Below are 25,124 nucleotides of genomic sequence, written 5' to 3' on the forward strand. Positions count from 1 at the left end.
CAACAACAACGTTTAATGTCCCTGCCCTCTCGAGACATTCCAGTTTTCGACGGTGATCCTCTTCAATATAAAACCTTCATGAGAGCTTTTGAACATAGTGTGGAATCAAAGGCTAGCAAAGCTGACTGCCTTTATTTTTTGGAGCAGTTCACAAGAGGTCAGCCTAGAGAACTGGTGAGGAGTTGTCAGCACGTGATTCCTAATAGAGGCTATGACCTGGCTAAAGAGCTTCTCCAAGAGCACTTTGGAAACCAATACAAGATTGGTGCAGCCTATATAGAGAAGGCTCTGGCTTGGCCTGCAGTGAAGGCAGAGGACGTGGGAGCACTGCAAGCTTTTTCTTTATTTCTGAGAAGTTGTTGCAATGTAATGGAGGAGTTTCAATATGTACAGGAGCTGGACATGCCAACTAACATGAGAGCAATCATGACAAAGTTTCCGTTTAAATACAGAGAAAAATGGAGGACACACGCACATGAAATACTGGAGAGGTGCAATCGCAGAGCTTGTTTTAAGGATCTGGTCTCATTCATTGAACGCCAAGTTAAAATAATTTCTGATCCACTCTTTGGGGACATCCAAGACACTGCAACTGGTTCACCTGTGTTAAAGAGTGTTAACAAGTTCAAACCACACTCAAAGTTCAGCAAGGTCAGAGGTAACAGCTTTGCTGCAGTTACAGTTGTTGATGCAGGTAAAGGACATGGAACTGCATGCTCAGCCCCACAAAGGTCAGACTCTAAGGGAAGCATCCGGGAAGCATGTGTCTGTTGCTCTCAGTCTCACAAGCTGGAAGAGTGTCCAAAGCTGAAAGAGAAGAAGCATCGTGATAAAATAGACTTTTTAAAGGAAAAGGGGATGTGCTTTGGTTGCCTGTGTAGTGGACACATGAGCAAGAATTGCGACAGGCGCTTAACTTGCAAAGAGTGTGGCCAGAGTCATCCCACAGTGCTTCATATCTCTGGAAAGACAAGAACCAGCACAGGAAGTGAACACACTAAGGGCACAGCACATGTTAACCAACCTGTCTCAGAAACTTGTGGACACACAGGGGCCGGACAGGAGGATAGCATCTTGTCTATCTTGCCAGTGCAGATCAAATCCATCAGAGGAAGCAAGATAATACAAACCTATGCTTTCCTGGATCCTGGGAGTACGGCTACCTTCTGCTCGGAACAGCTTATGCAAAGGTTAAACATCACTGGTAGGAAAGCTAGTTTCCTTCTGCGGACTATGGGACAGGAAAAGGTTGTTCCAACTAGCGCACTGAATGGTTTGGAGGTGGCCGGTCTAGGCAGTAACAGCTTTTACAGTCTCCCTGAAGTCCTCACTCAAGATAAAATGCCTGTGACTACCAGTAACATTGTTACACAGGAAGAATTGCAAAAATGGCCGTATCTCTCTGATGTACAGATCCCCTGCATCGATGCTGATGTTGACCTGTTGATTGGCACCAACGCTCCCAAGGTATTGGAACCGTGGGAGGTCATCAACAGCAAAGAGGATGGTCCATATGCAATACGTACTGTACTTGGTTGGGTGGTTAATGGTCCCCTTCGAGATGGAGAGAACAGCATGCCTGAAACAGGTTTCTCAGTGGCTGCTGTCAATAGGATTTCTGTCTGTAAGCTAGAGAAGATGCTGAGCAACCAATACAGTCATGACTTCAATGAACGAAGTTCAGAGGAACAAGGAGCATCAAGAGAGGATATGAGGTTCCTGAAAGTTATGGATGAGTCGGCACAACTACAGGATGGACATTACAGCTTGAAAATTCCCTTCAGAAAGGACCAGTTCACACTTCCTAATAACCTTTCTATGGTTAAACAAAGGCTGATGGGATTAAAGGGGAAGTTCAGGAAAGATGAGCTATTCCATAAAGAATACACCAGCTTCTTCAGTGATGTAATTAAGAATGGTTATGCAGAGAAGGTGCCTCAACATCAGCTGGAAGGTGAACATGGAAAACTCTGGTACATACCCCATCATGGTGTACGCCATCCTAAAAAAGGTACATTGCGTGTTGTGTTTGACTGTTCAGCTGAGTTTAAAGGAACCTCACTCAATAGCCAGTTGCTACAAGGGCCGAACCTCACTAGCTCACTACTGGGTGTTCTCACCAGATTCAGACAAGAGCCAGTGGCGGTTATGGGGGACATCAAATCCATGTTTTACCAGGTTAGAGTGGCTGAAGAGGACAAAAACTTCCTACGCTTTTTGTGGTGGCCTGAGGGCGATGTGAGCCGAGAACCAGAGGAATTTAGAATGACAGTTCATCTATTCGGGGCAGTCTCCTCTCCAAGTTGTGCTAGTTATGCACTTAGAAGAACGGCACAGGACAACCAGGCTAACTTCTCACTGGAGGTGGTGGAAACAGTTAGAAGAAACTTCTATGTTGACGACTGTTTAAAGAGCTTGCGCTCAGAAGAGGAGGCAGTTGCCATGGTTCAGAGTCTCACTGAAATCTGTCAAAGGGGAGGTTTTACTCTGACGAAGTGGATTAGTAATAGCCGGATAGTACTGCAAACCATTGAGGAGGAGCACAGAGCCACAGACTGGAAAGAACTGGATCTGGATAGAGATGAGCTTCCAGTCGAACGAGCTCTTGGGCTGCAATGGTGTGTGGAGTCAGACACATTCAAGTTCAAAATGGCGATGAAAGAACAACCACAGAGCAGGAGAGGAATGTTGTCTGTAATAAGCTCGGTTTATGATCCTCTGGGCTTTCTCGCCCCAGTAACCCTCCCAGCCAAAGTCATGTTGCAGGAGCTCTGTCGGAGACATTGTGGATGGGATGATGACATACCTGTGGAAATTGGCCGGCAGTGGAAAAGGTGGCTGGAAGATTTAAAAGGGTTAACAGCATTCCAAGTTGAGCGATGCATTAAGCCCAAAGACTTTGGACAGCCCATAAAGGCACAGCTGCACAATTTCTCTGATGCCAGTCAAGATGGGTTTGGTACGGTTACTTACCTCAGGATTGAAAACAGCGAGGGGGTCCATGTTTCTTTCCTGCTGGGTAAGGCAAGAGTTACCCCTTTAAAACCTGTAACCATTCCTCGTTTGGAGCTTGCGGCTGCAGTTCTCGCTGTGCGGGTAGATCGGATGTTGAGAGCTGAATTGGAGCTGCCACTGGATCAATCAACCTTTTGGACAGACAGCACTGCAGTGCTCAAATACATCAAGAATGAGGACAAGCGTTTCCACATATTTGTGGCAAATAGAGTAATCACCATTAGAGATGCAACTCAAGTCTCTCAGTGGAGGTATGTTAATACCAACGACAACCCTGCTGACTTTGCCTCCAGAGGTATGAAGGTTGGAGATCTGTTGAATGGAGGTGGCTGGATTGGGCCCGAAGTTTCTCCTTGGCCCAGAAAAGGATTGGCCTGTAGACATCACAGAGGTCGCAATTGCAGATGATGATCTGGAGGTCAAAAGAGAAGCTACAGTAAACACCATTATTGCTCAAGGCTCTCAGACTGCTACAGATCAGCTCTTGTCATACTTTTCGGATTGGAGGAAACTTAAAGTGGCTGTGGCATGGTTTCTGAAATGGAAGAGAATTCTGTTCCAGTTGAAACAAAAGAGAAAGGAGTTACATGCTCTTGACCTGCACAGAAAGGAGACAGATGGATCAGCTCTTAATGTGTCACTGGAGATGGAGATGGTCAAAAGAGCCACGGAAAGCCAGATGTTGTCAGCTGAGGATCTCATGGATGCTGAAATGGCCATCATTCATTACAGTCAGCAAAAAAGGTTTAAAGAGGAAATTGTTGCCCTATCAGCTGGAATATCTGTGTCAAAAAAAACAGTTCAGTGTATAAGCTTGATCCATGTCTGCAGGATGGACTTCTGAGGGTAGGAGGAAGGTTAAGTAAGGCTGCTCTACCAGAAGAGACTAAACATCCACTCATTCTGTCCAAAGATCAATATATCTCTACTCTCATATTAAAACATATCCATCAACAAGTGGGTCACAGTGGAAGAAATCACACACTGGCAAAGCTGCGTAACAGGTTTTGGATAACAAATTCCAATGCAGCTGTGAGGAAAATCATATCGCAGTGCAACTTCTGCAGGAGATATTAAGGAAGAGTAGGCGAACAAAAAATGGCGGACCTACCAAAGGAAAGGCTTCTTCCTGATCTCCCCCCCTTTACAAATGTTGGAGTAGATTACTTCGGGCCTTTGGAGGTAAAGAGAGGTCGAAGTCTCTGCAAACATTATGGCGTCATCTTTACCTGCCTTGCAAGCAGAGCCATTCATCTGGAAGTTGCGCCATCTTTGGACACTGATGCATGTATTAATGCTATTCGAAGGTTCATCAGTCGAAGAGGACAGGTGTCCACTATGCGCTCAGATAATGGAACAAATTTTGTGGGAGCGGAGAAAGAATTGAGGGAAGCACTATCATCGTTAAATCACAAACTGATACAGGGAGTTTTGTTGCAGGATGGCATCAAGTGGAGTTTCAACCCACCCTCAGCATCACACCATGGTGGTGTCTGGGAACGTGTTATCAGAATGGTGAGGAAAGTTCTCACTTCTGTGTTGCGCTTGCAAATCCTGGATGATGATGGTCTTCATACAGTCTTATGTGAGGTTGAGTCTATATTGAATGGTCGACCCCTCACTAAGCTTTCAGACGATCCCACTGATCTTGAGCCTCTCACTCCTAACCACATTCTTCTGATGAAAGGGAAGCCAGTCATGTCATGTATATGTGAAGAGGAGATGGCGACAAGTTCAGTACATTGCAGATTTGTTTTGGAAAAGATGGGTGCAGGAATACCTCCCCCTGCTGCAAGAACGCCAGAAATGGAATCAGAAAAGGAGAAATTTCATTCCAGGAGACATCGTCATGGTGATAGATGCTGCTGCTCCTCGTGGATCCTGGCTTCTGGGCAGAATCTTGGAAACCTTTCCAGATAAAAAGGGATTTGTACGCTCTGTACGACTCCAGACAAAGACTAATGTATTGGAAAGACCTATCAGTAAGCTTTGCTTATTGCAGGAAGCCACAAGCAATTAGAAATATGAGATATAGTGACCTCTGAGTAAAAAAAAAGGGGTTATACAGATATTTGCTTTGTTTTTCTTTTTGGTTTTTTTTTGTGGTTTGATTCACTTTATATGCATGTCACTTAAGTTATGGCTCTATTTGTTCACATGAAAAGGTAATTGTAATGTCAGTGGCCATTCAATTAGGGGCCAGTGTGTTAGAGCCATTTGTATTTGTAATACTTTGTGTGTCATGTAATTCCCTGTTCGCCACAGTAGGTGGTGCATTGAGGGTGCATTAAGTGGCAGCAGGTGAAACCTTATAAGTAGAGGAAGGGGCGGGAGCTCGCCAGGTGTGCTGCTTACCGGGAGAAGCACACAGTTCTTTGACCGTTGTCATTGTCTTTGCCGTCGCCGCCATTAATGTAGTTTTTGTTGTTTTGCATACAAGTTATGAGTAAGTGTATGTAGACTCGTGAAGGCCGCACGGCTGAATGTAGTGAATAAATACATTTTTTGAGCATAAGTACGCTACTGATGTTTGATTTACTACACGGAGCCTGTGATGACGTGTCAATTAGTTATCCTGGTAGCAGCCCCTCATTGTGGCTTAGGGTTTGTTTGTTTTTGTTAAAACCAAGTCACTACAGGTACCAAACATTTTGTCCATGTGTATATATGTTATTTCAGAGTTCTGATGTCTTCAGTGTTCTACAATGTAGAAAATGAAAAATTCCAGGTCTAGTATTAAGACTGACTGGCAGTGGTGTGGTATGATAATGGGTCTACTTCAGATAGCCATTAAAGATAGAAAGGAGGTATAGTGAAGTGTTCAAATTCTTTTCATCACAATAATCATACAATCCATCACTAAACACAACATAATGAACATAACAGCATAAAAACATTTTTATTTCATTTTTGCTGACTTCAAGTCATTGAACTGCTGCAGTGATGTAATGGTGTACTCAGGGATCCTATGACATCACTCCATCTGCTAGATCAAAGATGAAACTTTGAACCAGAGAGGACAACTCTGCTTTTTAATGTGCTGGCATATCATTTTTAAATAGAAAAATAACAGAGTGGACCATTAGACAAGGAGTGTGAGAGCTACAACATCAGTCCTTTGTGCTGTTATGAAATGAGCATAGCCCAGCCCGTTTGGTCTGTTTTTATTCATCAAAGTCTTTCATGATTAAGTCTCAGAGGTGGATTTCAGCTGGATGTCTCTGGGTGGTCTTTGTCTTGGACTTTTTGCCCTCTATGATCTTGAGTTATCTCCCATGTTGAGGTGGCTCCTCTATCCTGAAACCACAAGAAAATCATTTCAGCATAAGAGTACTTTGTGTATTCAAAATGTAAAAATACCAGTTTAAAGTTTGGATGTGAGCCGATCCTGTGTACCTTTATCAGTATACCCAGTGGTGCCAGGTCATTTCTCAGGCTGTCGCAGGCTTTGAGGAGTGGGATTCTATCTGGGTAAAGTCCAGGTTTCTTGGGAGTTCTGATGGTTGGATCATCCTGACAGGCAAGCGCAAATGCTCGAACGTCACTTCTGAAATTAGTCAGCTGCTCAACGATGGCCTCCAGACTCCGAGAACTGCTATTCACGTCAGCCTGCTGCCCCTGACGACAGAAATGTCTGAGTCAATGTTTCAGGTACAGGTCTGCTGATACTCTATACTTTTTTACTTGTCAATAAATCTCATGTATCCAAAGCCTGATATAGCTCATTTGTAAAACTTTGTTGTTGTCCAAACTATTAAAAACACATAAATGAGTAACACTGTTGCACTGGGAGACATGTTTGATATTACTGTGAGCACACGGTCGTTTATTTTGACTCAGTCTCACATACACTGTTGCCAGAACACCCAATGTGGATTAATCCATTACTGAAAATAGTTCATCACAAATGCACTATTTCCTCTGTCATGAATAATGTTTACTAAAAGCTATTGTGACCAGCTGTTTTTTGAAAATTGAGCCTTTATTTCTAAAAAGAATTATTTGAACATGTATCAGCAATTCTCACTGAGATTAAGATCTCTTTCCAAGAAAGTCATGTATAAATATGTATATGTATAAATCTATCTTCATTCATCAGTCCATAACACCTTCTTCCAGTCTTTAGTAGTCCATTGGTGGTGTTTCATGGCCCAGGCAAGCCTCTTCTTCTTATTCTGATGTTTTAGCACGTCTTATTCTTGCTGCAACTCCACCTTGAATCATTTTTACTTACATTTTTTAACCTCTTTGTACCATTTCAAGCTATTCATTGGACTTGAGCTACTTGAATTTCAATAAAAAACTGGAAAAATTGGGGTATTCTAAAACTTTTGACCAGTAGTGTATATACATACACACACACACACACACACACACACACACACACACACACACACACACACACACACACACACACACACACACACACACACACACACACACACTCTCTGACTAGAGTTCAGCATGATATATATTTGAGTTATGAGTCCTGACCTCAGTATGCTGCAGATCTATCCCAAACATGTCCAAGACATCTCTAATGTAGCCGATCATCGCTCCAAACACTGCTGGACTTCGAGCCACTCCATCAGACTGAACAGAAATACAAAAAAAAAATGGTAATGGTAATGTCACATTGTCTTATCATTATCACACTTTGCTCCCCAACAACAAAATCTCAAACCTGCTTAGATTTCTGTCAGGTTTGCTGTGGATGTGTAAAATATGAACTATAATGTCAGCCACCATAACTCATAATGTAATGAGTAGACTATAGTTCCATGAAAGGGAAGAACCTCTTTTATCTTAATGACTATAGCTCTGTCAAATAAACTACAAGCAACCCTTCATCCACACACTCATCATTTGAATTGAATTTATAAATAAAGAAATGTTTTAATTCAACAAAAGTTTTGGTCAGTAGAGACGTTTGCATTAGTACTGCTACTCTACTGTCACTACTACTACTGCTGCACATTTCAACCATTTATCCAGCTAACTATTTTAATCACAATAGTTATTATTAAATATAGTGCTGCTTCACTTTCTTACCTACCTGCTAGCATTACCATGCTAATAAAATACCTAGCTATCTAACAACAACATTAACAATTCTCATTTACATACACCATCTTATTCACACATGTCCTAACATGTCCTTGGTTATGTGGATCCAATTCCAAACAACTATTTGACACGACTACACTCATGGATTATCATTTACTGCATAAAAAATACATTTGAAATATTTACTTTTCAGCTGAGCACTGTGAGGACAGTCAGCAGCAAATGAGACTCATACTTTCCAATTAACCCTTTCAGACATTTGCCCATAACCAACATGTGGCTCCTGGTTATGTAGAACTCATTTAAAACATTCTGACTTTTAAGGCCAACGATGAATGACAGCTCAGCAGTGGAAAACAGACACAACCAGAAAGAGGAATGAAAACTTGAGAAGAGCATAGACAGCTCCACACCAAGTCACACACGCACTTCCATTTGATACAGCTCACATGGATTTAGTCTGCATTTCCTGCACTGCTGTTATGTTCCCTTGGGAGACATATAATTGCATGTATTATATTAATTCTATATAAAGATGTACATATATTCTGTCAACTATCCCTATACCCCCTGTATGGCAAGTTCTCCTTTTGGTTTCCTTTCTACTCTTTACCTTATATGTAGTCACAATAAAATAAATAATATGCTTCACTTTATCTCTGTGCCTTATCAGTGAGGGGGGGGGGGTTTGTATGTGTCCCAAACAAGTGTGTTTGGGACACATACAAATATACATTCTTCTCACTGCTTTAATCTATGGGCACATTGTTCTAGTTAGTTTGAATTATTACTGTATACATTGATCTTATATAATATCCTACATTACATCTATATATCACTGTATATTGACAATAGGTATGAAGCAGGAATTTCACCAAATTGTCCCAAATGTAACAGTCATGTAGGTATTAGGCTGCATTGTTTGTGGGAATGCAAAAAACTTATTCTGGAGGGCTAAATGTACAAACATGAGTACAGCAATAGGAAATGGCCCTGACTTTTTTAACAATATGAGGAAGTGGTTCAGTCTCTCTTAACGCTGGTGAGGAAAACCATCATGGCTCAATACCAGTATATGTGCACAGTTCAACAGTTCAACACTGATACTTACTTTTGAAACAGGCTGTAGCTGGCAGTTCCCATGATAAACCAGATTCATTACAGCACTGATGGCTCTCGGGGTGTCAAAGTCATCTGCCAGAGCTGTCACTACACTGGCTTTAGTCTCAGCCAACCTGAGAATGTAACATCACAACACATGTTCTCCTTAGCATCAATAAAATAGCAGATTGTGACATTTTAAATGCATTAACACAGCACTGGTCACTGAACATGGAATAAGAAAGACAACCACTACAGTATGAATCAAAAACAAAGAAAATATGATAAATAAAATAAAGCATAGATAAGATTATCAGTTGAACTACCTCTCCCAGAGAAAGGCTTCCTGTACAGATGAACACTGCAGCTGGCCCTTCATGTAGGCCTGTGCATCATGAAAGAAGGTGAAAATTGTTCCCAGAGAGGACTGAGCCTCCAACATGCTGCTGTCACTGTAGTCTATAGCTGTGGAGACACCAGAGGTCAACTTTCTCTAAACTCGGACAGCAATAAATGTGTCAAACAACATACAGAGTACATACTGTATATATAAAGATCATAATTATCATTGACATTGAGCTTCTGACAGTTAAATGTTGCCCCTTGTATCTTCCAAGGGAGTTCTCTGTCATAATGTGGACTTTGCGAGGTGAGCCAACTGACTGGATCATGCCTATACTAAGATCAAAGATTCAAAGCAGTACGCCATCCCCATCTTGGATAATCTCACCCATCACTGTGATGTTAACACCAACACACTGACTACTACTGACCAGAACAAAGCCCTCTTTGAAACAGGTGAGGGTCTGGCCAGAGGGAGCCATGTCAGCATTACAGGACTGATTTGACTGTACTGACTGGTCTGTTTTCAGAGAAGCTGCCACCAAAGATGAGATGAAAGACATTGGTAAATATGCTGAAGTGGTTTCAGGCTAAATTCAAAAATGCATGGAGGATGTCAGCGTCACCATCACAGTACAGGCAAATCAGAATCCATGGATGACCACCGAGGTTCGAACCCTGCTGAAAGCTAGAAATTAAGTTTTTAAATCTGATTATGAAACTGCAAGAGCCAATCTGAATAAGGCTATCAGAGTGGCAAAAGGAGTACATGGACAAAAGATTCAGAGTCACTTTCAAGATCACACAGACACTAAGAGACAATGACAGGGAATTCAATCTGTTACAGATTACAGATCTGCTTCCCAGGCCTGTGATGATAGCACTGACTTCCTGAACTGTCTGAATAATTATTTTGGAAGGTTTGAGACACTTAATAACACACCAGCAGTGAAAGCCACTCCACATCATGACAACCAGGTGCTACGTCTTGACCCAGCTGATGTCGGACCCTAAGGAAGATCAACCCACAGAAAGCTGCAGATCCTGACATGATACCAGGGTGTGTGCTCAAGAGATGCACAGACCAGCTGACTCATGTCCTAACCCTAACCCTAACCCAGACATATTTAACATTTTCCTAAGTCAAGCCGCTGTGCCATCATGCTTCAAAACCTCAGCCATTGTCCCGGTCTCCCAAATGTGCAATATTTTTTATTTATGTGCACGTTTTACATTCTCCACACTTCATACCTGTCCAGAAATTAATCATTTAAATGATTTATTAGTTATATATCTATTTCAATTTATCGTATGTGTTTTTGACAGAGCATTTCTCGTAATTTTGTTTCTTTGCATCTTGGATGTAATCAAATGTTCAAATGTAATCTTGAATCTTAATTGTGACAATTACTTAATGTGTCATTCTTTAAATCATGAAGTGTGGTATAATACTGTATAACTAAAGACATTCTTAAATAAAGGCTGTTCATACCTGATCTGTATTTTGTCAAAAGACAAAACATCCGGAATTCATTGGCAGAGTAAGACTGCAGAAAATCCTGACATGAGAAGAAAAAGACAAGAATGAATAACACAATAACGTTAGATACAGGTACTGAATCTTACAACACTTACAATCTAACTTACAACTTTACCTTGATGGCAATAAAGTTCTTTAGAGATTTGGACATTTTCTCTGCACTGCCTTTGAGATGTAAATGCCCTAAAAACATAACAGTCTATTAGATGAACATATTCAAAAACAGTAAGAGTGGCAATCTTTAAAGTGGACCATACCTAATCTATGCTGCAGTGTTCAGTGAGTTTGGTTGTAAAAACAGACAATGGTACATTTAGCAGTGAATGCAAACTGTGCTGTCATCCTGCACGCTGAGGTTGTGTTTATACCTGAGTGCAAGAAGTAATTTGCCCACTGTTCACACTGATGATAAGCTTCACTCTGAGCAACCTCATTCTCATGGTGAGGAAAGGCCAGGTCAATGCCTCCAGAGTGGATATCCAACTGACTCCCAAACACAGAGCTGAAATCATCAAAGAATCAACACCATTATACAGTGAGTTTGAAGAGCACACAAAGTAAACTTCCAGTCACAAGTACCAGGAGGCCCAACACATCTCATCTAGTAGTAATCTTAAATCTGGGTTAAATAAAACAAAAAATGTTAATTTCACGGTAACAAAAAAATAAAAAATAACAGCTTGATAAAAAAACTTTATTTAACTGTTATGAATGTATTTTCAATCAAATAATGACCATGCATGACAACTAAGTAAAATTATAATCTCCCTAAAATAGTTTTAACAAAAGCAGTTCTTCATGAAGGTAGGATTTATTGCACAGCTGTTGGATTAGACAGCAATAGTTTCAGTTTGGTGTTACTGACAAACTGGAAACTGTGTTTGCAATGCATGAACAGGGCTTTGAATAAGTAGCAGATAGCTCATTTCAGTAAACTCAATCAAATGAACTGTGCTCTAAGTGTTTCATGTTTTCTGTTTGGTCACACCACGTTTTTTTTCCAGCCTTCTCATTGAAATAAGGAAGAATTAGCTTTACTAAAAAATTGAGGAACACTAAATGAGGAGGACAGGTTGTTGTAAATCCAAACCTTGCGATGGTAGAGCATTCAATATGCCAGCCAGGTCTTCCTCTGCCCCAGGGGGAATCCCAGTATGGTTCCTGAGGTTTGGATTGCTTCCACAGAGCAAAGTCCCTCAAGTCTTTTTTATTCGAGCTGCCTTAAAAAGTTTGTTATCATGGAGTAAAGATCACATATGGTTTACCCAATACAGAGCCATTGATTCAGGAAATCACAGTGTGTCTCATGAAGCCAAATTTCAAACTTTATAATAGCACTGTGTAGTGAAACTTGACAGCATTTTGATTGACATTACAGAAAATGTAACAGGAGTAAAGAATAAATCACCTTATTAATTTGTATACATGGCATAAAATATGAAGACAAGTCTTTCCCCATTAAGAGATTAACTCAGCAAGCTGTCCTCTCTCTCTGTCACAATTTGCCATTATCATTAAAACCAACAAGTTCCCCAAATCTAAATGTGGAAATATACAGTGCATCCGGAAAGTATTCGCACCCCCTCACTTCCCCCACATTTTGTTATTTTACAGCCTTATTCCAAAATTGATTAAATACCTTTTTTTTCTCATCAATCTTTACACAATGCCCCATAATGACAAAGTGAAAAAGGTTTTTTGGATTTTTTTGCAAATGTATTAAAAATAAAAAAACTAAAATATGTACATAAGTTTTCACAATTGAGCTCAGGTGCTTCCTGTTTCCACTGATCATCCTTGAGATGTTTCTACAACTTGATTGGAGTCCACTTGTAGTAAATTCAATTGATTGGACATGATTTGGAAAGGCACACACCAGTCTATATAAGGTCCCACTGTTGACAGTTCATATCAGAGCAGAAACCAAGCCATGAAGTCAAAGGAATAGTCTGTAGACTTCTGAGACAGGATTGTATTGAGGCACAGATCTGAAATATCCCGAAGAGCACAGTGGGGGGAGCTCCATCATTTGTAAATGGAAGAAGTTTGGAACCAGCAGGACTCTTCCTAGAGCTGGCTGCCCAGCCAAACTGAGCAATCGAGGGAGAAAGGCCTTAGTCAGGGAGGTGACCAAGAACCCGATGGTCACTCTGACAGAGCTCCAGAGTTCCTCTGTGGAGATGAGAGAACCTTCCAGAAGGACAACCATCTCTGCAGCACTCCACCAATCAAGCCTTTATGGTAGAGTGGCCAGACAGAAGCCTCTACTCAGTAAAAGGCACATGACAGCCCGCTTGGAGTTTGCCAGAAGACACCTAAAGGACTCTCAGACCATGAGAAACAAGATTCTCTGGTCTGATGAAACCAAGATCGAACTCTTTGTCCTGAATGCCAAGCGTCACGTCTGGAGGAAACCAGGCACCTCTCATCACCTGGCTAATATCATCCCTATGGTGAAGCATGGTGCTGGCAGCATCATGCTGTGAGGATGTTTTTCAGCAGCAGGAACTGGGAGACTAGTCAGGATCGAGGGAAAGATGAGCAGAGCAAAGTACAGAGAGATCCTTGATGAAAACCTGCTCCAGAGCGCTCAGGATCTCAGACTGGGTCGAAGGTTTACCTTCCAACAGAACACCGACCCTAAGCACACAGCCAAGACAATGAAGGAGTGGCTTCGGGACAAGTCTGTGAATGTCCTTGAGTGGCCCAACCAGAGCCCAGACTTGAACCTGATTGAACATCTCTGGAAGGACCTGAAAATATCTGTGCAGTGATGCTCCCCATCTAACCTCACAGAGCCTGAGAGGATCTGCAGAGAAGCATGGGAGAAATAGCCCAAATACAGGTGTGCCAAGCTTGTAGCTTCATACCCAAGAAGACTTGAGGCTGTAAGCGCTGCCAAGGTGCCTCAACTAAATACTGAGTAAAGGGAGTGAATACTCCTGTACATGCAATATTTTTTTTTAATAAATTTGCAAACATTTCTAGAAAACCTTTTTCGCTTTGTCATTATGGGCTAATATGTATAAGACCAACTTTCCATCACATCATTCCATTCAAAATGCCAAAGATCAGAATTTGACAGACATAAAATCATAATTTTGCATCAGCAAGGCCACATTTGCAACTTTAGGACGGTCTCCCGAAAAGAGTTCAAGGTGTGCTTATTAGTGGCAGGGGGGGGGTCACACCAAATACTGACTTTTGCCTGTAGAAGCCATTTTGTTCTGAAATGTGTGTTTTCTTTATTTAGTGTTCATATCTCCTGTATTTTCTGTTTGTATCTAAACAAAGAAACCAAAAAATCAATATGGATAGTCTTTTAAACTTTGCTAAAACAACAAATCTAAGACTTTTGCACAATACTGTACATGTATATACATATATGTATAAAAACACTTACCAGCTTCTCCATGAGAATCCACAGCTCCTACAAACTTGCCATAACGATCTCCGATGGACTGAATGTCAAAATACACATCCCCTGCAAACAAAGAAGCAAATAAATGTTGACAAAGGACAAAATATTGTTGTAGATAAACATTAGTCAGCACTTCCAACATATTCACCTTCCTGTGTGGCATATGCATGTCCATTTTTGATGATCCGCTCGATAAATGTGACAATATGATGCACATTCTCAGTGACTCTTAAATACACTGCAGGAGGAATCACCTCAAAAACAATGAAAAATAACAATACATGTTTATAGATACACACACTTCACAGTAGCATCAGTCTACGTAAAGCGTCAGTATAGACTGTAAACCATGTAAAGATATCCCAGCAGAGGCTCAGATTATACATGGAAATGTGCAGAGTATGTCCACTTTAAACTAAAACAGTGTTTGGTAGATTTCTCAAAGTAAAAATAATAATATCACTACTATCACTATGAATCATCACTCACTATTCTCAATTGTTGTGTATAAGTTCAAGTAACTTCACTCTACTCAGCAGGTATTACTATAGGTAATAACAACACAGTGGGATCTTTGAGCCATCATACATGTATTAAAAGGTAACCATGGTACATTTTGTGAAACCTGTGGCATAACTTGGAGTTAATTTCTGTATCATTTTTCTGCATGCTGTGACCTTAACAGCAATGTCCATCTTGGATCCAAATGGGAAATTTAATCTGGATTTCTGTACCATGTAAGCTTACAGTAAATCTACTATGACACCTTGATGAAGAAATACATTATCCATGATGACATCACACACCTTTAATGACAGCATATCCTTCTTGAATTCTTCCTCATATAATCTTGCTATGATTGTGGGGGACACATTTTCCTACGAAACAAGAGAGACGCATTTTCTGAATGAAGAAACTGATACAACGCTAATTAATTTAACTATCACAACATTTCATCTTACCTCCAAACTTCTTTTAATAATTTTGTCATCGATGTCAGTGATGACCATAGCATGGGTGACAGTGATTCCAAATAGTCTAGACAAAACCCTCTGCAGGACATCGAACCTAACGTATGAACTGATGCAGAAAGCAGACCTGTCAGCTCAGACTCATTGAACAGACTTGGGCTTGTACAGAGTATGATCAGTGTTTATATCATTACCATGCATGACCCAGATGTGCATGGTCGTACACGGTAGGTCCACAGCTGTACCTGAGACACACACCTGTGTTAGGTTATTATGCAATTATGAAAACTATTTATTAACCATTTAACTATTATTATTCCATACCAGGTAGCTACCCCCTCTCTTGCCAGAATAAGGGGTTCTTTCTGTTTAGTCAGGCTGTTAAAAGTCTTTACACCAGTGTCAAACCCGCTGGGTCGCGTCCATTTCTTCGCAGATACACCGCTGCAAGATCCATGAGACCTGGATGTGACAGTGTTGAGGAGCTTTGCTTTCCATATCCGCGACCTTACCATGTTCCCCCACATCGTGATACCTCGCAGCACTAGCTCGACCTAGCTACTCCACAGCAAACAGTCTGCAATGTGACGCTGAAGTTAGTTTCCGATTCGGAGTTAATTGAGCCCCTCGATACAGATTGTTCTAGATAGAAGAATGAAATTCGGTATGCATATCATGACAAGACACACCAATAAGTCTCTTGGAGCCATACCCTAAGTCCAACATGAAGTCGGCCATTTTGGTCCAAAGATGCGATTTTGACGTCGACTTAGCCATTTCCAGTTTACATGAGATTTGACCTCAGCGACTTCAAATTCAGTCAGTATCATCTATAGACCTTGGAGATGAAAAGTTATTAAAACGGCGAGTTTTTTTCATTCCCAGTGTCTTACACTTTATCATAAGCCTTACGTGGTGAAAACATGGAGAATAAGCCGGTAAATATCATGTTTCCCTTAACTATTAATCGGAATCTAACTTCAGCGTCGTGCAACAAACCATCCTAATCATCACCGCACGTATCGCGAGAGTCTGAAACCGGAAAGTGCTCCGACGTATCATGTGATTTGCTCCTGCTGGCACCCTGTTTGCCAGAGCTTCTGTGTCAAAATAATAATAAGTTAGACAGGACGGTTGCTGAAGGGAGCGTTTGACTCGGCAACAACTCTACAAGATGCAGAACGTCATAAACACAGTGAAAGGCACGGCCCTCGGTGTGGCTGAGTTTCTCACTCCGGTGCTGAAGGTAAACTTGTTCGCTTGAGCTAGCTTGTTGATGAGAGATGGCTAGTATGAGAAGCCAGAAACACATGAACAGATGATCAATGCTATACAATAGCTAACGGGAATACGTTATCTAAAGTTTGAAGAAGATTGAAGATAATATTTATGATACTCTTCATGAATAAACATTTGTACATTTCTTGGAAATGCGCTGTAGCTACCACTTCTCTGCACAAGGGGAGGTTAATACTAGGCAATAAAGTCCAGATATGTGTCTAAGATTTATTTTTGATGCCTTAATCACAGGAATCGAAATTCAAAGAGACTGGAGTCATCACACCAGAGGAGGTAAGAACATTAGGTGTTAAAGATCAATTTATAAACGCTGGACTACGTGTAATTACTCTAAATCATTTAACCCATCTTCCTCTGCTCTTTTCATTTTAGTTTGTAGCAGCTGGAGATCACCTGGTTCACCACTGCCCCACGTGGAAATGGTAAGTGTCTAATTTGAGCTTAATCACAAATATTTGTATTTATTTACATGAAAATCCTTTAGTATGTGTGTAATGTGATTATTATTGCTTTGAAACATGTTGTGGAGAGTGATCACATGAAAAGGGATCAGATCAACTTTCAAATGGGCTATGGACACAATCAGGAATACATTTTGTAGTGTTTTTTTTAAAATTTCTACTAAATATATATGGCACCACAGATGTGAGGTCTACTACTAGGTCTATGTGACATTTTGTCACATAACAAATATTTTCAAAAGATGATTGTGTTTTTTGTAGTATTGTTTTGCTGTTGTAATTGGAACATTTAAATGCTACACAGCCCTGTTTGTGTGAGATTGCTTCAATCCTCTGCCACTCAAAAAAATGTTGTGCTGTCTGTTAATGCACAGCTTTTGGTCCTATGGCACCTGCGTAGGATAAAGCACATGACATTTTTGAAAATAAAAATTGAAGCAAACCTAAAACACTGTTTTTTAAAACCAAATATTTAAAATTTTTGGTAATACACATTGAAGAGAAGTTTGAAGTAATTTTTCATACTAACTGTATAATGAGCACAAAACATGACCTGATATGAGATTAGTGCATGAGTTATATTTGTTATTCCATCTCTCTTTAGGGCCTGTGGGGAAGAAGTTAAGGTGAAGCCATATTTGCCTCAGGATAAACAGTTTCTCCTGACACGCAATGGTAAGAAGTGACTTCAAAGTGTGGATAGTTTCTCATTTTATTCCTCTTTTTATTGAATTTTGATAATATATCTCTTAGTTCATCACCTGTTTCTTATTCCTGTTGTTTTTTAAACTTTCCATTTACTATTTGTAAGAATAAACAAGTCTTTCTCTCTGGCTAGACATCCCAAAAGTTCAGAGCATGTAACATTGCTAGACCTGCTCTTTATGTAAAATGCCATGAGATGACTCCTGTGGTGATTGATTGATTGATTGATTGATTGATTGATATTTATCAAGCTTATTGGAATAAGGAGTCACTCCAACTGGATACATTTGTGGTGTTACTTTTAGAACTTATTTAGGCCAAGTTCACATTTTCCAAGACTGTAACCTTATAGATAAAAACCCACGTTAACAGGTGGTTAGGTGAAATGGAAATCAGACAATGGAAGAGAAGACCACAGCGCACTGTTTGCAACATGTGACTGTTAAATATATGCAAGATGGTGCAATATTATGGGAATTGTAAGATTGTAGTTGAATGGGGCAGACTTCACACATCTCAGTCAAATTAGGCCACCTACTGTTTAACCTAAATGAACTTAAGTGCAATTCATCGGGCTCATTTTAAGTGTCTTGATAAATACTAATACTACTTTTCTCAGTCAACACTTAAAATTGGAGCAGGGACTTTTGCGTCCCCCTTCTGGCAGTGAGGATAATTATTTTCGTGCTTCACACGTCCCATAGGTCATGTGCAGTATGGATTCATCCAGCTAGTGTGGTAATGTCAAACAATGCCAAATCTTATACCAGATTTAAAAACTTAAAAATGCAGAGAGGTTCATCTGCTAGTTTAGTTTTGTGAACTTGTTTGACAAGGGCTTGAATGGAATGGGTGTTCATCTTTATGTAAAAGTTGTGCACTGCAGGTTTAACCGCTGTATTGCAACAGCAAGTTTTTCAAGATGCTCCAACAAAATCTGATGGCTGAATGCAGACCTGATGGAAAAACATCTATGGCTTTAGACTGATTAAGAGAGAAAATAAATGACTGTTTCCCTTGCTCTCTGTCTTTTGCATACCAATAAACTATTTTGGCAGTGACCAAAAACATGTTTTGATTTTGATCAGCAGTGAATTAGATCTGTACCCTGTGTGTGCTCTTTGTGTGTGTGTTGACTTTGTGTTTTTGCTCGTGCAGTTCCCTGCTACAAGCGCTGTAAACAGATGGAGTATTCAGATGAGCTGGAAGCCATCATAGAGGAGGATGATGGAGACGGGGGCTGGGTAGACACTTATCACAACTCAGGTTCTACAATATCTCCTAAAATACAGTACATATGTCTACAACTAGTTTTCCACTATTAAGGATAGGACCCCATGGGTTGAATTTAATTAGGTGGGGTGGTAGATATTACACCTATACAAACCAATTGAATACAATTCAAAGCAATCCTTTAAAAGATTGACGTAAAACATGTATTGCTTTAAAAGGAAATCATTTATATATCAAATATGTATGTATATATATATATATATACACACACACACATAGTAAGTATTATGAAGGACAAAAAATGACATTATCAATAAATAAATACACATAAATATATAAATGCATAAATAAATACATATTTTTTAGTCATGAAAAAGGCTAATTTTACATTTCTACATGTATTTTATGTATTTATTGATTTATTTATTTGTGTATTTATACATGTATGTAATTTTTTATTTTTTATTTTTACATTTATTTATTTGTGTCTACATTTATTTATTTCTTCCTACATTTATTTCTGTATTTCTACATTTGCACATTTCTGTATTTCTGTCTCCATATGTTAATGAGGTAGGCGGTTCTAACATTATTCTTAAGCATGATTGGTCTACTGGGCGATTCAGACAAAAGCAAACAGTTCATGCATGGATGCAAATGAATGCATTCTCTTGTTCACACTCTCATCAACAGGATGCAAAAGGCTGCAGCCAAACTAAGCATAAGCTAGAAGCAGACACACAGAAGAAGAATGGCTTTGAGTGGGAAACCACTGGCAGACCTGTTGAGGTGCGATCGGTGTCGGTCTAATAAGCAGCAACACAGAGCTATAAGGACACTTTGCTCTTACACACGCTGCATTTATAGTCACACAAACACAAACACACGTGCAGACATTCTCTAGTGCGCGCTCTGCTCGCTCACTCCAGATTCCAGAAGATTGTGTCTCATTTGCGGGCGTCAGGGAGTCGCTATCAGAATCCCGGAACTTCCGGGAGAGTTGGGACGTCTGCTCTTGGGTCTACAGCGAAAAGTTTCATGTAGCTATTACTCCAGTCCAGGCAGTAGTAGTAGATAGTATCACACACACACCATTCAAACCAATCGTGCTTAAGACTAATGTTAGAACCGCCCATCTCATTAACATAAGGAGACAGAAATACAGAAATAAATAAATGTGGAAATGTAGAAATACAGAAATAAATGTAGGAATAAATAAATAATTGAATAAATAAATAAATAAATGAATGAATAAATAAGTAAATGTAATTATTGTAACTATATTTGTATCAGTCAAGGCGCAGTATTTTGACTAATGTTTTTCAGCAGGTGTATCAGGAATCACAGATGCTGTACGAGAAATTTCACTGGACAACAATAAGGTAAGCTTGCTGCATTTGTATTTTGTATTCATTAAATAGAATATGAAATCCGAAACCTGTAAAAAATGTAAAGCTATTATAGGTCAGTTCAAAATATTTTTGTCTATATGTACTTGGATATCCTGTATTTATCATCGAACAAACTTACTGCTGTTGCTAAAGGGTCAGTTCACCTATATTACAAAAAAAAATCCTCTAGTATGTAGCCATGCAGACAATTTTACGTTTATGTTGCCCAGGTTTGAGGCACATCTCAGAATATGAAACTCCTCAGCCTGGTTGGATGCAGGTGTTAATCCTACAGTAACTGAACCTGTTCATTGTTTAATGGCTTTTCATGTCAGGCCTCAGGTTCGTTAAATGGACTTAAAGGTGCTTTGTATACCATCATAAGAAGTTTTCGTGTGACCACCATGTTTCAGAAACGGTAATTTGATTCCTCTAGGACAAGAATATGAATGCTACATCTGCAGCGTGTTGTGATGATGATGATGATGAAGATGACGATGAAGATGGAGAAGCAGCAGATATGGAAGGTACTCATATCCTGGCAAACATCTTGTTACACCTTTACCAGGAGTGAAAACAGTAATTTTGTGCCATGTCAGTCAGAACCACAGCAGCTTCCAAGATACCTGTATTGAAGTTTAACTCATATTGTCCTTTCAGAATATGAAGAAAGTGGTCTATTGGAAACAGATGAGGTAAATGGCTTAGAGCAATACAACAAATCACTTGCTGTGTGATGAGATACTAGAGGAACCAACATCTTACACTTGGTGTTTTTGTCCTCTTAAGGCAACCCTGGACACCAGCAAAATGGTAGAAACTAAAGCCAAAGCAGAGCCTGGGAGTGAAGATGCCATCCTACAGACTAGAACATATGACCTGTACATTACATATGATAAATACTACCAGACTCCTCGACTTTGGCTGTTTGGATACGATGAGGTATGTACCTGAGTGCAACAGAACTTATGAAGTTAATGCTGCTTTAAAAAATAAAGAAACAAGCCTTAAAATGTATTGATATGGAGGCAGTTGTTTCCATTCTCTGTAAGAGAGCTGATGGTATGGAATTATTTATTATAACTTAAGACTCCAATCCAAACTCATACACTTATAGTTCTATTGTACTATCAGTTTATTAAGTTGTTATGGTGACTCCCAGGACAGACAACCGTTGACTGTAGAACAGATGTATGAGGACATCAGCCAGGATCACGTGAAGAAGACGGTCACCATTGAGAATCACCCACACCTTCCTCCACCTGCCATGTGCTCTGTCCACCCCTGCAGGTGAGAAAAGCAATGGTTAGATAGCACATCTTACCACTACTTTTGGGACTGAGTCAACTCAAGTCAATTTTATTTACATAGCCCACACTTGTAAGATCTTAGGAATTCCAGCACATAGTAGGGATGTTTAGATCATTTTCATGTATCAGTTTAATCCTATATGATTACAAATCTGTGAGCATTGTGGCTTCCTCAGGTTGATTGATCATATGATCACCAACTGGTGTGTTCTTAGTGGCTCTTGATTGCCAATGGTCAGTGGCAGATGACATGAAAAAACATTTCTCAATACATATCATATCACCTATCATATACAATGTAGAATTAGTGTTTCTACAAAGCATACAACAATATAACCAAAAACAGGAAAAATTCTGTTTATGTCCTAGCCCAACTAGGACACTGTTGACATCCTTCCTTATCAGTATAATACTGTATTAAGAAATTAGCTGTATTCCACAATAACCATGTCTTGTCTGCAGGACTGGACAAAACGGTGAAATCAGTATGATAATATGAATCACATTTTCCGACCTTTTCAATTGAATTTTTTGTCCATCCCTACTTACCTGTGTCTCTATAGCTTTACTGCTATATCTTTAATATCATTATTCTACGTTAATCAATGGTTTACATGCAGAAATGCATGAGTGAATGACACTTTGATGTGAACCTCCGTCTGGTTAAATGTTTCTCTTTTAGACATGCTGAAGTGATGAAAAAAATCATTGAGACAGTGGCAGAAGGAGGAGGAGAGCTTGGAGTGCATATGTATCCTTTCATGTTAATAAGCTGTTACATGTCTGATTCTTTATAGGAGAAATGTCATGCTTTTTGTCATTTTAGTTGTTGTGTAGTTGTTGTTTTTTTTATACTATTATGATGTTGGATGTTAAATACTTGAGGTAATGTAGTGCTTAAGGAGACAGGAGTACTATCTGTCTGGAGAACTATCATTGTTAGCAGATCAGTCCATCGTTGATTTGGATCTGCACATGACATTTGTTGACAATAACAAAAATATAGAAGTCATCAGCCTTGTCCTCTAACTGTCATGTTATCAATAAACCTGATATGGGATTAGACAAACCTGATTTCCTCAGCTAGATTTCTCCTGGAGAAGAAGAAGAAGGCTGATTTCTATTCCATTTATACAGATATCAAGATTCAGCTCTTTACAAATACTTGTGCATGACAAAGTGTAGCAACGGCACAAAAGGAGAGCTGCTTGAGAATTTAATGAACCCTTGTTGTGTCCTACCCAATATGGTATGGCTCTAAGAACAGCATTATATTGTTTGTTGAAGCAGTGTTTCCCACAGAATTCTAAGAGACTATGGTGGTTGGACCTCAGTCTGATCATCAGGGGGCATGCTCCCCCAGAATAACATTTTGTACAGTTTTAGGTCAAATGCATCATTCTGGTGCACACTGAGAGCAAAATTAAGAGGTTGTATGTATAAAGAAAATGGTGCTTTAGTAGTTTAACTACTGGTTGTATAGGTATGAATGGTGATGACACAGCAAAAAGGTCACACCCATAAAGCATGGGAAGGAAATTTTACCAGTTCATAAATGTTCCAAACTAAAACTAAAACAAAGAAAGCAAAAGTGATAATCCAAGTTCAACTAGTTAATTACTAAGGTACATGTAAAATACTGTTAGCAGTTAAACAAGCTAGTAATCTACCATTTAGCTAGTCAAATTCAACTATACACCATATCATTCATTTTTTATTTATTTACTCATTCCAATTTGGAATCAAAATGAACACTGTAATTTCATCCATAATGAAGAGAAGATAACAATCATAATGTTAGCATATCTTTCACACAGGCATAGCCTACATGTCAATTTATCTGTGTTTTAACCCTCTAGAATATATGCTTTCAGGAGTATTACTACAATTTGGTTCAAAATTAAAAGGGTTCAAAAAATGTCCTTTTTTGCAATTAGAACTTGGAAAATATTTTTAATGTTTCTCTTTTTTATCACACTTAGTAGTATGCTCCCAAAAAGTCTCATTACTTGTATTCTAGTCATCATTTGAGCATAAGTAAGTATGATTATTATGTCTGCCTTCATGCACCAAGCAACACCATAATGTTCTTCATGTCTGCTGTGTTACTGTATTTATATGTTCTGCTTCAGATTTGTAATTTCCTGCTAAGATTTAGTGTTTTCCTTAACTGAGGCATTCAGGTATCTTCTGATTTTCCTCAAGTTTGTCCAGGCTGTCATTCCCACAATAGAATACGACTACACAAGACACTTCACCATGTAGCTTCATTTGTGTAAATCTGCCTCTGCTAATACAACATGTGTACATGTGTAAGATCTGTTCTCCCTCTATGCTGGTCTGAATACAACCAGTTTGTGGAATGTTTGTGTTACTCTGAGACTCTTTGCATGGCTGCAGGACATTGGGAATGTTTGAGGTATGTGACAAAACTGTCTGTAAAGGAACAGTCTGACTTATTTGGAAACAGGTTTGTTTTTCATGAACTCAGAGTTGAGATCTTACTTTGTGTGCATCCCGTACAGAGTTGAATGTGTTTAACTGACTGCTAAGATCTAAAAGAAATACTTAACCTGTGGAAAATACATTTTTAACTAGTTAGCTAGGTAACAAAACCAACACCAACAACAGCATCAACAATTTGATGGACAAAGCAACATTTAGCCCTCTCATAATACTTCAAGTCCTTTTGCCAAGCTAGGTTAACGACATCTGGGAAATATCTCGGGGAGGGGGGGAGTAACACTTCAAACAAGACCTACATTCCAAATGTTGGATTGTACCTCTACATTTTCTCTACACGTTTAATATGTCGACAAACTCATAAAGTTCTTGATGCAGTTATAAAAACTCACCCCATTCCACACTGCTTCACTGCTTCAAATGTAAGAAAATTAATTAAATCTGGTTGTGCAAAGTTTTATCCCTTTGACTTTGTAAGAGCAATGTTGGTTTTTAAAAGAAGGTCCTGTTCAATAAATGACTGAAAACATTTTTAGTATATATCCTGCCTCAGTATCAGTGACACAGAACTTGAAGCCGCATTAATAGATTTCTATCAGTGGAACAAGCTGTACATACAACACTGCTGTATTCTGACCTTGTAAACTTGTTAAGGCTAACATGTTAAAAAAAAGCACAGAGCAACATTATTGGTCATGTTAAGTTGTTTCTGTCTGATGAATGTAAGTCCATACTCTCTCTCTTTTCCACTAATTCATGGCTCTTTACCACCATTATGTTTATGATAACTTGTTTCTTTTTGACA

General features: G+C 39.5%; 3 protein-coding genes across 4 annotated transcripts; 2 read left to right on the top strand and 1 right to left on the bottom strand.

The window, feature by feature from the left end:
- Positions 1–2,655: 2,655 nt before the first annotated feature.
- LOC128354237 (uncharacterized) lies at positions 2,656–3,423 on the top strand. Its single transcript, XM_053314498.1, has one exon. The coding sequence runs from the start codon at positions 2,656–2,658 to the stop codon at positions 3,421–3,423; it is 768 nt and encodes a 255-aa protein (XP_053170473.1).
- Positions 3,424–6,164: 2,741 nt separating this feature from the next.
- Positions 6,165–16,240, bottom strand: cars2 (cysteinyl-tRNA synthetase 2, mitochondrial). Its single transcript, XM_053314423.1, has 15 exons — positions 15,782–16,240; positions 15,652–15,702; positions 15,449–15,566; positions 15,293–15,364; positions 14,635–14,740; positions 14,469–14,549; positions 12,156–12,285; positions 11,434–11,567; positions 11,181–11,248; positions 11,018–11,084; positions 9,510–9,648; positions 9,194–9,317; positions 7,510–7,608; positions 6,412–6,633; positions 6,165–6,312 (listed from the first exon to the last, which is right to left on the bottom strand). The coding sequence occupies exons 1-15, from the start codon at positions 15,982–15,984 to the stop codon at positions 6,223–6,225; spliced, it is 1,704 nt and encodes a 567-aa protein (XP_053170398.1). The 5' UTR covers positions 15,985–16,240; the 3' UTR covers positions 6,165–6,222.
- A 256-nt stretch (positions 16,241–16,496) lies between these two features.
- Positions 16,497–24,846, top strand: atg3 (autophagy related 3). 2 transcript variants are annotated; one of them, XM_053314408.1, is made up of 12 exons: positions 16,497–16,703; positions 16,988–17,029; positions 17,129–17,178; positions 17,822–17,892; positions 19,081–19,188; positions 20,482–20,537; positions 20,983–21,073; positions 21,207–21,241; positions 21,336–21,488; positions 21,709–21,836; positions 22,539–22,607; positions 24,040–24,846. In XM_053314408.1, exons 1-12 carry the CDS (start codon positions 16,632–16,634, stop codon positions 24,119–24,121), a joined length of 957 nt encoding a protein of 318 aa, XP_053170383.1. In that variant the 5' UTR covers positions 16,497–16,631; the 3' UTR covers positions 24,122–24,846. The 2 variants fall into 2 exon arrangements, with proteins under 2 accessions (XP_053170383.1, XP_053170384.1); XM_053314409.1 differs by having other exon boundaries at positions 20,485–20,537.
- The last annotated feature ends 278 nt before the right edge of the window (positions 24,847–25,124 follow it).

Source organism: Scomber japonicus, chromosome 24, assembly GCF_027409825.1.
Source record: "Scomber japonicus isolate fScoJap1 chromosome 24, fScoJap1.pri, whole genome shotgun sequence".
NCBI classification, from domain to species: Eukaryota; Metazoa; Chordata; class Actinopteri; order Scombriformes; family Scombridae; genus Scomber; species Scomber japonicus.

Excerpts from the sequence above, each read along its gene's own strand:
- LOC128354237 (XM_053314498.1), top strand. The coding sequence starts at position 2,656 with ATGAAAGAACAACCACAGAGCAGGAGAGGAATGTTGTCTGTAATAAGC.
- cars2 (XM_053314423.1), bottom strand. The coding sequence starts at position 15,984 with ATGTGGGGGAACATGGTAAGGTCGCGGATATGGAAAGCAAAGCTCCTC. Across the intron at positions 14,741-15,292 it reads AGGATATGCTGTCATTAAAG|GTGATTCCTCCTGCAGTGTA; the intron begins GTGTGTGATGTC and ends ATTGTTTTTGAG. Across the intron at positions 12,286-14,468 it reads GGATTCTCATGGAGAAGCTG|GCAGCTCGAATAAAAAAGAC; the intron begins GTAAGTGTTTTT and ends AAACTTTTTAAG.
- atg3 (XM_053314408.1), top strand. The coding sequence starts at position 16,632 with ATGCAGAACGTCATAAACACAGTGAAAGGCACGGCCCTCGGTGTGGCT. Across the intron at positions 17,893-19,080 it reads GTTTCTCCTGACACGCAATG|TTCCCTGCTACAAGCGCTGT; the intron begins GTAAGAAGTGAC and ends TTGCTCGTGCAG. Across the intron at positions 21,242-21,335 it reads GTCTATTGGAAACAGATGAG|GCAACCCTGGACACCAGCAA; the intron begins GTAAATGGCTTA and ends TGTCCTCTTAAG.